General features: G+C 51.9%; 1 protein-coding gene across 3 annotated transcripts in view; it reads right to left on the reverse strand.

Moving 5' to 3' along the window:
• STK10 (serine/threonine kinase 10) overlaps nt 1-14,947 on the reverse strand; it is a 140,641-nt gene that overhangs the window by 41,800 nt on the left and 83,894 nt on the right. For all 3 annotated transcript variants that reach the window (XM_043887671.1, XM_043887670.1, XM_043887672.1), the window contains exons 5-7: nt 5,812-5,884; nt 4,684-4,878; nt 4,030-4,111 (exon numbers count right to left, since the gene is read on the reverse strand). In XM_043887671.1, the coding sequence (XP_043743606.1) occupies nt 4,030-4,111; nt 4,684-4,878; nt 5,812-5,884 (350 nt within the window). The remainder of the gene's footprint in view (nt 1-4,029; nt 4,112-4,683; nt 4,879-5,811; nt 5,885-14,947) is intronic.

The following is a 14,947-nucleotide window of genomic DNA, read 5'->3' on the forward strand; positions in this document are numbered from 1 at the left end:
GTTATATACTCTAAGTGGTATGTGCCATGGAAAAACTAAAAGTGGTGCAGGAAGACTTCCCTGGTGGTCCAGTGATGGAGAATCCGCCTTCCAATGCAGCAGACACGGGTTCAATTCCTGGTTGGGGAACTAAGACCCCATGTGCCTCAACTAAGACCCAATGCAGCCAAAAAAAAAAAAGTAGGGCATGGGAAGGAGAATTAGGAACGTGGGGGGTGCAGGTGGGTTGCAGTTTTAAATAGAACACTTGGGGGAGGCCTCACTGAGAAGCTGCCATGTGAGCAATGACTTGAAGAAAGGAAAGAGTCAACCATGGAGGTGTCTAGGGGAAGGGCAGCCCAGGCACAGCGGACAGCCAGTGCAAAGGCCCTGAGGCAGGAGGGTGCCTGAGTGTCAGCAAGGAGGCTGGTTGACTGTGGAAGAGTGAGTGGGTGAGAGAGATGTGAGGGATCCAGGTGAGATGGGCAGCCCTTGCTGGACCCTGCAGGTCACTGAGACTCTGGATTTTATCCTGAGTAAGATGGAAGCCTCAAGGGGCTTGGACTCAGGAGGTATAGGAGCTGACTTGTGTTTTTCCCTCGGCTACAATGGAGATGGTGAGAAGTGGCTGGATTCTGGGCAGGTTCAGAGGCAGGGATGATGGGACTCCTTGATAGAGTGGACACAGAGTATGTAAGAAAGACAGGGTAATCCATCTGAGAAGATGACTGCAAGGTTTGGGGCCTGACTGCTGGCAAGGTGGGGCTGCCATCAACTGGGATGGGAAAATCATTGCCAGAGCATATTTGAGGAAAGATCAGTGGCGGACTTGTTAAGTTTGAGATGCCTGTGGACACCTAAGGCAGGTAGAGAATACTAAGTGGGGTGGAGGGTAAACAGTTGGACACAAGGGTTCGGGGTTGGGCAGGGCAGTCTGGGCTGCAGGCAGAAATGCAGGAGCCGTGGCAAACTAGGTGAGCCCATCGAGGTGATGGAGATGGAGGAAAAGGCCCTGGCAAACCTCATGTGAATCAGCTGGAGAACGAGGAACAGGCAAAGGAGACAGGCTAGTGACCAATGAGAAGGAAGGAAACCAAGAGGGCGTGGAGACCTGACGTCAGGTACTAACAAGGAGTAGTCACCTGCAACTGCTGCTGGGTCCAGCAAAACCAGCCCTGAGGCCTGAGCTGACCATGATGTCCAGAGGTGTCAACAACCTTGAAAAGAACGCTGGGCTAGAGTGGAGCAGGTCTAAGAGCAAATTCGACAAGTGTGTACTGTGCACGAAGGATGCTCCAGATGTCAGGGGTTTACAGACCTGCATCCACGCACACACTTCTGTGATGTGAGCACGACCCACCTCCTGCAGAGGAGGAAACTGAGGCTCAGGGTGAGGACCACTCAGATTCCTGGCGGATGAGCCTGATTTCAGAGCCTGGGGTACCACCAAGTGATAACGGTCCCAACTAACATCGAGGAAAGCGAATGAATGGACTACAAGCCAGCAGGAGCATATGTCAGTCGGCTGAAGGCAGGATGTGGGGAACGCTGAGGGCCAGGAGGAACCAGCAGTGAGGCAAGGGCTGAGGCGGGGGCGTGACCAGCTCTGGAGGGGGCGCTGGCAAGTTGAGATCTGGGCTCGCATCTGGCCACTCAAAGCCAGGTGACCTCGGTAGGCCAGCTCCGTTCCCTGAGCCTTGGGACCTCTCCTACGGGGGTAACAATGTCCCACCCTCCCTAACTCAAGAGATAAACAGGCACATGGAGAAAGCTGATGGTAGCCGAAGCTCTGTAAGGAGCTTTATTTGTGCGGAGGGATCTCTCTTTTCTTTTGCAACCCTTCTGTCTTAGCAAAGAGTCCTTGGGCAGGAAGGTTTTTTCCCCCAACTATGGAAAGGAAATTCCTGGCCCAGGCTGAGGTTCCTGGGCTGCCATGGGGGATGAGAGACAGCTGGCCTCTTCCTGGCAGTGTCCTGGAGGCCGGATGTACAAGGCCAGGAGGTGAGTGCTCACAGGAAACAATCGGCCCGAGGAGCCCAGAGCTCTCGCATCTGACAGTGACAGCAGCCCTCCCCCGCCCCCACCGCTGGCCGGCCCAGACCGTCCCTGCCCAACGCCTCCCCACCCAACACGTGAGGCCTCTGTCACTCCAGCCGTGTGACTGCAAACACAGGGCAGAAACCGACAAGAACAATCGTGACCCTGAGCAGATAACCCCAATCTGCATCCCTGTTCCTTTCCACTTTTAAACAATTTAACTCAAGGCATCAAACAGTCAGAGCACACCATGGCACAGTTTAGCTAAGCACTTTCCAGTATCTTCCACTTAACCCTCACAATGACCCTGTAAGGAGAGGGGGGCTGACTATTATCCCCACTTGAGAGTGGGAACAGGGTCATGGTGGGGTGAAGCCCCTCAAGCAGGGCCCCATAGCCAGGAAGCGGCAGAGCTGCGATCTGAACCCAGGCCTTCCCACCCCCAGTCCGCACACTTCACCACTGTGCACACAGCCCGGAGGAAGGCCCGGAGTGCCAGCCCAGCCCCAGTGCCTGGCCCACAGGACGTCCGCACCGGGAAAAAGCGGCTGAATGTGGAGAGAGCCTCCAGGGTGCGGTGGGGCGCTGGCCCCTCTCCTCCCACCGCGGTCAGAGGCGGCCACAGAGGGTGGAGGGCGGGGTGGAGGGCCAGCCCCTGCCCGTCCCCAGGCCCACCTCCTCTCCCTCTCCAGCAGTGTTGGTGCCCCAGGGACAGTGACCAGGCGACCCGGAGACGGCTGGGCGAGTGGTGCATGCAGGTTTTCAAACACAGCTGCCAAGCCTCCACCACTCACCCTGCCGGCTGTGGACACCAGGGCCCGAGGCATTGGTTCTGCACAAGCGTGGCTCACAGCTGCCTCCAATATTTCAAACAGCTTCAAGGAAGCCACCATCCACTTCCCCACCCAAAGGCCCTTCAGCCAGCTAAGGGGATGTTCCCTGAGCCACCTGTCACCCTGGCTGGTCTCCCAGATGCCGCATCCAACAGCCAGAGAGACCTCTGTAAGGGTAAGTCAGGCAGTGTTTCCCTCCAAACCCTCACAGGTGCCCTGTTCCAAACAGGGTGAAGCCCACGTCCTCCCAAGGTCCAATGTGACCCTCCGTGACCTTGTCCACTCTCCTTTGGAAGGCTGCTCCCACCATCAGCCCTTTCCTGGGAGCCTGGATGTGGAGAGGGTTCTCACCGTGAACTGATAAGAGGGGCTGACCCGGCCTGCACTGTGCAAACGATGGGGTCCATGCTGACCACCCGCCCAGCCTTCTGCAGCCTGGGACTCTGGTCCGTGCCAGCAGAGGCTGCCCACGTGCTCAGCTCCCAGCGAAACCCTAGGCCCCGAGTTCTCCAAAATGCTTCCCAGGTAAACAACACTTCACATGTGTCGCCAGAGCATACAGCTGGGGAACTTGGTGTGTCCTCTGTGACTGCACTGGGAGGGGACTCTGGGCACTTCTGCCTGGCTTTCCCCATGCGCCTTTTTCTCTGCGTCCTTTTGCTATAAGGGTCACGGTGGAGAAACTGACTAGATGTTTCATACCCAGAGTCCTCTTAGGGAACCGCTGAGCCTGGGAGTGGACACACCCCATACAGCTCCGACCTCGTCTCCCACACCCCTGTGCTCACCCCAGCTCCTGCACCTGGGCTCCGGGCTCTCCCAGCTGCTCCCATCATGTCCCCACCCCAGGCCTCCACCTGCACTCTCAAGCACCCCGTGTGGCCTCCCTCGCCTCCTCTGGGTGTTTGCTCACAGAGCCCCTCGCGTCCTCCTTTTATAGGAGGGCAGCCCTTCCCCTGTGCTGCTCATTGGCTGCCTGTCCCCCCCAGAAGCTTAGCTCCATCCGGACAGGATCCTGGTCTCCCTTCACCCTCCCTGAACGAGGGTTGGTAGGCAGCAGCTGCTCAGGGCACACGGGCTGATGACTGAACAGCTGTGCACGACGCCCCCTGGGCTGGGGGAGGACGAACCCAGCTTACAGGTCAAGGTGGGCAGCCACCTGGCAGGGGGGACCACTCACCTCCAGGAGCTGCGCAGCGCTGGGCCGTGTCTCTGGGTTCTTATCCAGAGCCGTCTTCAGGAAATCTCGGAACTCTGCCGACCTGGGAGGACAGACAGGTGGGGGCAGTGAGCTGAGGGCGGGAAAGAGCCGAGAAGACCCCCCGCATCAGGGACTCCACTCTTCTGAGTCGTGTGCTTCCCAAACACGCCCCTCAAAGGACAAAGGGCGCCTTCATAAGCCGGCCGGCGGAGGCAACCTCAGGACGCCCTTCTGGTCACTGATAGAGGGGATGCAGAATCAGAGAGGGTGCTTGCCCGAGGCCACGCAGCGGAACACAGCCATGCTGGGGGTTTGAGCCCCAACTCCCAGCCCAGCATTGTGCCGTGTGGTTGCAAGAGCTCTTATTCCTGCAGTGGGGTCCAGCTTATTTGGGTTCCGCAGTCTGCCTGGAGGGAGAGCTGATGCTCAGAGCAGAGAGGGAGGAAGGAGCTCTGAGGGCCCAGGGAGCTCAGAAAAGGCCTACCGACCCCCAGGCCTGACTGCTCCCCAACTGTGGGGCCAAGCGGGGACAGCAGAGCTCTGGCCCCCCACCTCCCCCGAGCCCACGTGCCCCGCCACCCAGGGCCGCTGGCCGCCCTGCAGACACCCCAGGCCGGCCTCCTGGCTCCTTACCACTTAGAGGGCGAGAGCAGTGTGGGAGGGTCGGACTTGGCGATCTTGAGCAGGACCCGCATGGGGTTGAGCTCGTGGTGCGGGGGCTCGATCTGGGCCATCTCAATCAGCGTGATGCCCAGCGACCAGATGTCGGCCTTGTAGTCGTATGGGGTGTCCTTCATGGTCTCGCACATCACCACTTCGGGGGCCATCCTGAACCGACCAGGGGACAACAGAGCGCTAAGACCCTGGCCTCCACAGGCGCTTCCCGGAGGCTCAGGGTCAAGGACCAGCGCGAGCGCTCCCAGGTCCTGGCGAGCGTTCCTTCCCACCCACTATCTTCCTTAGGACGGTTTTCTCACAAAAGGGCGCCTTCCAAGCAGCTTCACAGCCCAGTCCTGCTGCAGCTCCGATTCCTACCAGAAGAGGGCAGCAGCAATCCAGAACACAGGGTCCTGGGGAAGGGGTGGGTGGGGGCAGGGCGGAGGGGACCCGGGGAGAACGGGGGCGGGAGGGTGGGAGAAGAAAATACATCATCACAGAGGGGCGGGAGAGAAACGGAGAAGGAGGAATAAAAGGGGGGGAGAGAGAGTGAGTAATAAGCAAGCAAAAAAGGAACCTAACTCCATGATGAAAAGGAAGTAAAACAGAAAGCAGTTAGGTGTGAAACAGAGAGGTTTTTTCTTTTTGGAAAAAAAGGAAGCAAAATGGACTGGAAGGGTCTAGGGAGATTTCATATAAGCATAGGAACTGAACTCTTCATCTTCCTGGCCCCACCCCCAACTCTGGGTCTGCCTGTCAATCTACTCTTGTTGAATTCATCAAGAACCATTCTCCAGGGAATGTCAGTTCTTATTGGTGGAGCACTTTCTACATGCACCATCCCATTTAATCCTCACAATACCACATTACATAGGCAGTATTATCCCCCTGACTTCACAGATGAGGAAACTGAGGCCCAAAAAGCTGGGTAATATGGCCAAGGTCTCAGCGCTACTAAGTGGGGGCGTGTGGGCTCAGACCCAGCAGGCTGACTCAGGAGCCCCTGCCTGTCGTCCCCCCTCCAGCCCAGCCAGGGGTCACCAAGGGGACATGGAGGTGTGACGGGCAGTCCACCATCCCATTTCCAGAGGCTACACGACTCACCAGTAAGGCGTTCCTATGAAGGAATCTCGCTTCTGCAGAGTTTTCAGATTCTTGGCAGACACACCGAAGTCAGCTGCAAGGCAAGAATCTCAGATAGAGGACTGGATGGACATTCCTCCACCCACGGCCCTGGGGTGTGGACTCAGAGATTCGCGTTCCAAATCAACTAACAGATGCCATTTTCTGTCTAGCAAATTAGTGATCATTAAAAAATAATAACACCCACTGCTGTAAGAATGTATAGAGGTATGCACCTTCCTACTTGCTAATAAGAATATAAATTGAAGAGGCTTTTAGGAAAGCAGTTTGGCAATAAATAGCAAGAACGTCTAAAATACCCATACTTGGGACATCCCTAGTGGGCCTGTGGTTAAGACTTTGAGCTCCCAACGCAGGGCACATGGGTTTGATCCCTGGTTGGAGAATTAAGATCCCACATGCTGCACGGTGCAGACTTAAAAATAAATAAAATAAGACATCCATACTCTTCTGGTGCAGTAATCCAAATCTAGGAGTCTACCTTAATGAAACAATCTTCTTTCTTCTTTTTGGTAGCACCTTGCAGCTTGTGGGATCTTAGTTCACCAACCAGGGATTGAACCCAGGACCTCAGCAACGAAAGCAGAGTCCTAACCACTGGACCACCAGGGAATTTCCTGAAATAATCTTAAATATAAAAACATTATGGGTAATGATTGTTCACCAAAATGCCATTATAACAGAGACAAAAACAAGCATCATTGCTTAGCTTTCACAGAGTGATTTTAAAAATTCTTATGTGCAGTATATATTCTGTCTTGTCTAAAAAAGATTTAAGATTATGTATCATATATACAAATGTACACACAAAGAAAGATGAACTAGGATGTGAAGAGCTAAAACAATAGAAAAGACTCCGATGCTGGGAAAGATTGAAGGCAGGAGGAGAAAGGGATGACAGAGGATGAGATGGTTGGATGGCATCACTGACTTAATGGACATGAGTTTGAGCAAGCTCTAGGGGATGGTGAAGGACAGGGAAGCCTGGCGTGCTGCAGACTCACAGAGAGTCAGACACAACTGAGCAACTGAACAACAATAAGAAAGAAGTATGTTAGTCGCTCAGTCATGTCCAACTTGTTGCGACCCCATGGACTGTATTTCCACCAGGCTCCTCTGTCCATGGAGTTCTCCTAAGAGAACTAAATCCTAAGAGTTCTCATCACAAGGAAAAAATTGTTTCTTTTATTTTGTAAGTACACAAATGGATATTCACTAAATTTATCGTGATAATCATTTCATGGTGTATGTAAGTCCAATAGTTATGATGTAATCTTAAACTGACATAGTGCTGAATGTCAATTATATCTGAATAAAAATGTAGGGGAAAATAAATTAAAACTTTAAAATACCATGTGTGCTAAGTTGGTTCAATAGTGTCCAACTCTGTGTGACTCTATGGACTAACCCACCAGGCTCCTCCATCCGTGGGATTCTCCAGGCAGGAATACTGGAGTGGGTTGCCATGCCCTCCTCCAGGGGATCTTCCCGACCCAGGGATCGAACCCACGTCTCTTACGTCTCCTGCATAGGCAGGCAGGCTCTTTACCACCAGTGCCACCTGGGAAGTCTAAAACAACAAATATTGAAATATTCAATGTTTAACAGACTACGAAAATATTTTATTGGTATATTTATATAGGCTCAACAGGAAAGGGAGAAGATGCATATCTGAATATATTGTATGGTTGGAATTATGCCCTACCTCCCCCAAAAAGAGCAAAAATACAGTTTGAATTATTGGAGAAAATGTACTAGCTTGCTTAAATGGTTGTCCATGGGCAGAGAGACGAGGTTTCTTCCACTTTGCTGAATTTCTGAAGTTTGTCATGACAAAAGCATTCGACTTTCAGGACTAACAAAATAAATTAATACAGTTTCTCCTTACACACATCCATCACCACCACGCACTGCTAAGGGAAGAAGCCAGCACCACAAAGAGGCATTTTCTGCAGTGCCCCAGCCTTCCGGCACGTTTCCCCTTGATCACAAGCTGAACTCAGGAGGAAGCAGCGTGCCGAGAGACCCGCTGAAGCTGTAACAGCCGCCCTGAGCGCTGCCACCCGGGTCTGGAAACCACGCTCCGAGCTTCACTCAGACTCACAACTTCAACCCAGGAGCGGGCGCAGCGCTGAGCGGCCGGCTGAACGCGAGCGCGCTGGGTTCCAGGCTCGCCCCTTGTGTGGCACTGGGTTCTTTCATCTATTCACTTAAGCCCCGTCTGGAACCACCCACGGGCTGGAGCAGAGGATACAGCGGGGGAGAAAGCAGACCAAGTCCGTGCCCTCTGGCAACCCCAAGTTCAGTGGCGGAGGCAGCCAGCAATCCCATAAACACCAACTATGTCTGTTCACAAACGTGTGACGTTATGGGACGATGGGGGCCAGGCTCGAGAGACAAGGAAGGGAGGACCTGCAGGAAGTCCAGCTAAGGAAAAAACCAGAAGATTATTTGGTGTGGCCATCTTACATGCTTATGCGTCCTACAAAAAGCTAGGTGTCCTAGCATTGGGGTAAGGAGAAGCTACATCTCACTGCTGATGTGTGTGTGCTCTGGTATACAGATGTTATTTCATTGTCAGAGCACCACAGCGAAATACACAAATAAAAACAGATATTCATAAAAAAATTTTTTTTTCATTTCCAGGCAATTCATTCATTCAACAAATACTAACTGAACATCTATTATGTGCCAGGCACTATTCTAGGCACAGAGAGGAAACCTTCACCCTCATGGCCTGTTTTTCTAGTGGTGGAAACAGGCCCTCCACACCACGGGACTCCTGGAGATAAGAAGGGCCATGCAGGGGTAAGGCAGAGACAGGGCTGGGTGCGTGCGCGGCTCAGTTTAGACAGGAGGTCAAGGGTTAGGGGGAAGTATTTCCAGGCAGAGGAAACAAGCCGGCTGGAGGGCCCCGGAGGGGCAGGCAGCATGGCTGGAAGGGGTGGTCTTAGACAAGGGGAGAGACAGGCAGGGGCCAGGACAGTTACCAAGCCTCTGAGCCTGTGTCCCCAGCGGTCACAGCGGCTGAGACTGCAGAACTCACTTTGTAGGGCTGCAGTGAGGGTGAAATGACACACCCGGCACTCAGCTCCAAGCCCCGCTCGTGGTAAATATTCCATCACGAGAGTGAATATTCCATGGGGTATACTCCCAGAGTCTGAGGCGGGGACGAGGACGAGGCTGTGCTGAGACCTCCTCCCGGGAATGGTCAGGACAGCTGGCCTCTGAGCCTTAGTCAGTGCTAACTGGACAAGAGCCACTCGGTCAGCTGAGGAAAGTGCTCACGGGGCAGTCAGGCTGTCGGGGCTGGAGAGAGGCTGCCTTTCAGGGTGGGAGCAGCAGCAGCTCCAGGTTGAGATGCGAAACCCAGGAAACCCAGGGGAGAGGCCAGCTCTGCCCTGCTGGCCTGGGCACATCACCACCCCTCTGGACTCAGGGGTGCGGACGGGGCGCCCACATGGGCCTGGTTCCCCTATAAACACCAACAACAGCTGACATGCCATCCCAGGACACCTTTGGGGAAGAGGGACTGCCTCTCAGACCCAGGGCGAGGCTTCCAGGAGGGACGCCGGAGCTGGCCACTCCCATATCTCAGCACCCACCGGTTCCTTCCAAAGGGAGAGGAAAAGCAGAAACCACCAACTTTCAAAATGACACACAGTCGGTCCCCAGGGTCCTCCCTAAAACAAGCGCCTGCCAGCTTCTTGGGTGGTTGCTACTTCCCCTTCTGGGGCCCAGCCAGGCGGGGGGAGGTGGGGGGGGGCGGCCCCTCCCGCTGTTTGAACCTCGGGCTGTCCCTGGGCAGGGCCAGGGGCGGCCCCAGCTGCTTGCTCCCTGGACGGAGTTTATAAGCTATGTCCCCCGACAGGGAGGGGCTGCCCTCGGACAGTTCAAAGGGGACTTTCACCAGGCAGTCTCTGTGGTTGAAAGCACTGCTCTCTCCCCTCCTCCTATTTTAAAACAAGAATCACAGACAAAGCAGCAGGCACGGGGGACTCTATAAACTATCACTTCCATTAGGAAAGAGGCCATTTCTGCTTTGTCCACAGCTGTACCTGATGCTACATCTGCCACATGAAACACTCAACAGGGCTATCAGACGAACAACAAGATAGATGAAGAGACAGAAAAAAAAAAGACAAAACTGGGCTTTAAGACATATATGTCTGAGGGCCTTCCCCACCAGTCCAGGGGAGAAGACTCCATGCTCCCTGCATGCTGTGGCCAAAAACAAACAAACAAACAATGGAAAAAGAAATACATTTGACAATAATTCTATTTCTGGAAATAACTCCCCCAAACCAGATTTCAAACAAACATGGAAGCTTCTAAAGCATTAATTCCAAAAGAGTGAAAAACTGGAAATAACCTGAGCTGCTGCTGAAGCCTGATTGGCGGATAGTTCAGGAAATTGAGGCTCACCCAGACCATGAAGTAACACGCAGTTCGTAAAAAGGATGTGCCTGCCTTTGTGTTAACTTGGAAGTTGGTCCATAACAGGCTATTCCCTCCACAGTGCTGAGACCAATGCACACTGTGGAATGGACAGTGTGGACTCCAGTTATATCTTAAGAATGACATGTACACTGTGAACACACGAAGATGTTCATGAACACAGAAAACGGTCTGGAAGGCTGCACGTCAAACTTAATCGTGACCACCTCCCCGGAAGTGGGGCTTTGGTGGGGGCGGCATACTGAAGTGGCCTTACATTTTTTACTGTGTACACTTTATAGAGAATATGCATTGCTTTTATGGTTTGGAAAGCTGAAATACATGTGGTAAAGTTGGGGGGGGGTTGTTTTTGTTTTTAAGTAAAACCCAGTGGGGGCCAGGATGTGGTGAAAGAACTTCACGCTCTGCTGGGGGGTGTGAACCGGTGCATCCAGCGTGAAGGGCACTTGGCCCCAGGTATCAACAGCGCCTGACACGGCGCACACCCACAGCCCTGCTTCTGAGCAGCCCTCTACAGGAGTGATTACAGACAGACTCACAGACACACACAGGCGCATAAAAACGGACCTCATTCCTAACTGTCTGGAGGACTATATCTGCCTATACAGTCATGCATAAATATATTTACTTATTACCAAGGCAAGGCTGATTATCAAAAATTCAGACATTTACAGAATAAAAAGTGTCCATAATCCTGGCAGTGATAAACACTTATGAAATTGTTGCATCTAGCTCTAGGCTTATTGATATAAATAAAAATCACATATGTAAATAAAACCATAAAAAATTTTATAAGTATGTGTGTGTGTATGTACACACACACATATGTTGCTGTAGAGTTGCTTCAGTCACATCTGACTCTTTGCGATCCTATGGACTGCAGCCCACCAGGCTCCTCTGTCCATGGAATTCTCCAGGCAAGAATACTGGAGTGGGTTGTCATGCTCTCCTCCAGAGGATCTTCCCAACTCAGGGATTGGACCTGGGCCTCCTGCATCGCAGGCAGACTCTTTACCACTGAGCTATCAGGGAAGCCCATACATATATGTGTATGTATATATATACATTGGAGAAAGAAATGGCAACCCACTTCAGTATTCTTGCCTGGAGAACCCATGGACAGAGGAGCCTGGTGGGCTGCAGTCCTTGGGGTGGCAAAGAATCAGACACAACTGAGCAAGGCTAAGCACATATATATACATATATATATAAAATTTTCAGGTATTTGCTACTTTTAAAAGAATGAAATCAGATTAAACATACTATTTTGCAACTTGTTTTTTTCCCTTTCACAGTACGTACATACATCTTAACAAAAGATTATCATTTTCTACAACTTCATTTTCAATAACTGAAAAAGATTCTACTGTATGACATACCATAACTTATTCAATTAATCCTCTACTGGAGTAAACTGGATCATTTCTGATTGCCTGCTGTTACTAACATCGTTGCAGTGAATACCACTGTACGTATCTTTCTATACATGTGTAAATAGCACACACAACTTTTATAGTCAGAAAACTATATAACAGTATAAATGTGTTACATGTCACACTGTGTACAGAGAGGCAGTGAGCAGTGTGCAGTTATATAGGAGAATCTCCCATCTGTCCCCTTAACTGCAGGCGACCACAAGAATCCAATGTAAGAGCAGCCTTTTCCCAGACAATGCCAGGCCAGCTAAAGCCAACCGCTGCCCAGCAGTCCTCCTCTCCTGGACCCTCCACCCCACGCCCAGGGGGTCCACAGTCCAGCTTGGTCAGAGCCTTCCTGGCAGGCCTCCACCCAGGGTGGTGCCCCATGCCCCAGGAAGCATCTGGAAATGAACGGGGCAGTCAGGCTGCCACAACGAAGAACGGCTGCCATTCAGCAAGCAAGAGCAAGGGGTGCTGCCCTTCCTTACTGAGCAAACACTGTCCCATCCGAAACGCCGGCAGTGACCCTGTGGGCAAACACTAGCCACAGGCCTCACGGTGCAGACAGAAAAGTGAAGCCTCACTGAGGGTTTAGGGCCTGCTGAAACTGGGGTGGGGACGGGAGAATCAAAGGCTTCCACCCATCCAGCCCTGGGAGCCCAGGGGCCTCCTTCCTCTGGATCAGGGCTGCAGAGGCATGCCTGGGCTCAAAAGAAGGAGACTTCTACCCAAAACCCATAATCTCGCTCATAAATAAGACATCTGTCTTCCTAGGAATATCATGGAAACAGCACCAAGCAGAAAGAGAAGATTCTACGGTGATTTGAGACTATTTCATGCTTCTGAGCCTCAGTTTCTTCATCTCTTAAATGGGGTCATATTTTTTAAATTAATTAACTTTGGCTACATTGGGTCTTCGCTGCCATGCACTAGTTGCGGCACTCACTCTTCGTCATGATGCCCAGGCTTCTCTCACTGCAGAGCACAGGCTCGAGGCACGAAGCCTCAGCAGGTGCGGCACGTGGGCTCAGTTGGGACTCGCAGGCTTGGTTGTCCCTTGGCCTGTGGAATCTTCCCAGACCAGGGATCGAACCTGTGTCCTGTGTCTCATCCACTGTACCACCAGGAAAAGTCCAATGGGGTTCTATTATACAGCCAACTGTAAGACCGAAAGAACTGCTCTATTTTTCTATTTCCATTCTTGTTTTGTTTTTCAGGCAACAGATACAGGGGGACCCCGAGTAAGGGCTTTGTGTTCCTACTTACTGCCCTCTGTCTTCGGCCCCCCACTCCCACTGCCTTCATCCTCTCTCCTCTCCCATAACTCTTCATTTTTCTAGTCGTGTCTCTTTCTCAAGCCAGTTGCAAATTCAGTCCTTTGTTCTTGTTTTCCATCCACATCCACCTCACTCACTCCCTCTTCTGGGTTGCTGTTACTCCCACAGGCTGTTCCAGTCTAGAGTAGACAGCAGCTGTCTTTCTGGCAACTCCAAATCTTTTCTCCTTCTGGAAAACCATCTCCCCCACCCACAACCACACTGTTCCGTGATGGCAAGGGGGACTGTCACATTGATACATATGCCGGCCCCATTCTACAAAGAGTGACTACAATCAGAGAAGCCTGCTTGCTAGGCCTCCTCAATTGGACCGGGAATCTGCATCTGAGCCACGCTGGGCCCATCAGAGCTCTTCACTGGGATTACTGACTCTGAGATGTGAAATGCTATGGCTCAGCTCACCCTGTAGGAGGTGATGCTGGGAAAAGTGAACACTTAGCCAGAGCCGTGTGTGAGGGCTTGCACTGAGAGCCTAACCAACACGCTCAGAAAGGCAGAAACCAGAGACACTCAGGGCAGCACTGTTTTCCAGGGTCCAACTGCACATCTTCCAGCTGCAAATATACCACTCGTATCTGTCCCAACAGGGTTCCGTATACCCTATACACACATTATCCTGTCTGCCTTAAGTCACATGAGACCAGCTTCTATCATCTGCCACCAAACGAGTCTAAAGAGGGTGGTGGTTAAACACTTGGGCTCTGAAGCCAGTTGTTCCTCAGACTAGCTTTGCGACCCTGGGTAAGTTAATTAAACTCTCTAGGTGCCAGATCCTTCCTCTGAAGAATGTTAGCAGTAGTCTGTGAGGGCTCAGTGAGTTACATATTAAACACTGGCTCAGCGCCTGGAAGCCATCATAAAGGAACCAGGACTCCAGCCTGCTGGCAGCAGCAAAAAGGGATTTTGGGTTAGGGTCCAGGTGGGGGTGAGAGGCAGGTGACTGGTTTCTGCCAGGCCCACCTGCTAGGGCTCCTGCATATCAGGGGGTTCTGGGGAATTAGGGATCCTGCAGTGTCGTAAGCTGCTAAAGTAATGGCAATGCTAGATTCTACTACTTACTGAGCACCTACGATGCGTCAGGCTCTGTGTCAGGCACTTTGATTTTTAGGGCAGTTCAGACCTCATCTTGGAACTTGAAAGACCCAGAAAGTTGTGAAATTCCCCACCCATCTTCAGAGAAGCACCTCTGGGGAGAGGAACAGGAATTCTCTGGAGAATGAAGACTATTTCTCCTCACAACAACACTGAGTCATTCCTCAGCCCAGGAAAAAACTCAACGTATGACAAGCCTCTCTGATGGGCTGGGCACCTATAGATGGTTTGCATGTAGTGTCTCATTAAATCATCATACCAATTCATAAGGTAAGAACTATTAGCCCACTCTGTCTGACACTATAGTTCAAAAGGCCAAGGACAAGGCCGAGGACAGGTTTCAGACAAGAACACGGATCTCTGGACCTCAGAGTCCTTACCCCACTTTATATCCCAACTGTCTCGGAGAACAGGCACTCTTCCTTTCTCTCTCTGCACAAATTGGATCCCCACCAGCCAGGGAGAACTTCTTCACACCCACCCAGAGCTGGAATGCCTGCCTGCTTGGCAACTCTCCCGTGAATCTCAGAGGAAGTTTGAAATCCTAGACAGAAGTAAACACTTAACACGAGGAAGAAACCAAATGCCTAGCAGCAAGAGGAACAGAACCCTTAGCTTCCCTGTGATAGTCACTCTGTGCTTTAGCTCACAGGTCACAACAACGCTGCAGGGAGATTCTGTTGTTACACCCATTGCACAGATGAAAAGACTGAGGCCTGAATGGTTAAATGTGCTTATTCAGCTCAGAAGTGGCAGAATCAGGATCTGAACCAGGCTTGTCTGTGTCTAGGG

This window comes from Cervus elaphus, chromosome 25 (assembly GCF_910594005.1).
Source record: "Cervus elaphus chromosome 25, mCerEla1.1, whole genome shotgun sequence".
Classification (NCBI taxonomy): domain Eukaryota; kingdom Metazoa; phylum Chordata; class Mammalia; order Artiodactyla; family Cervidae; genus Cervus; species Cervus elaphus.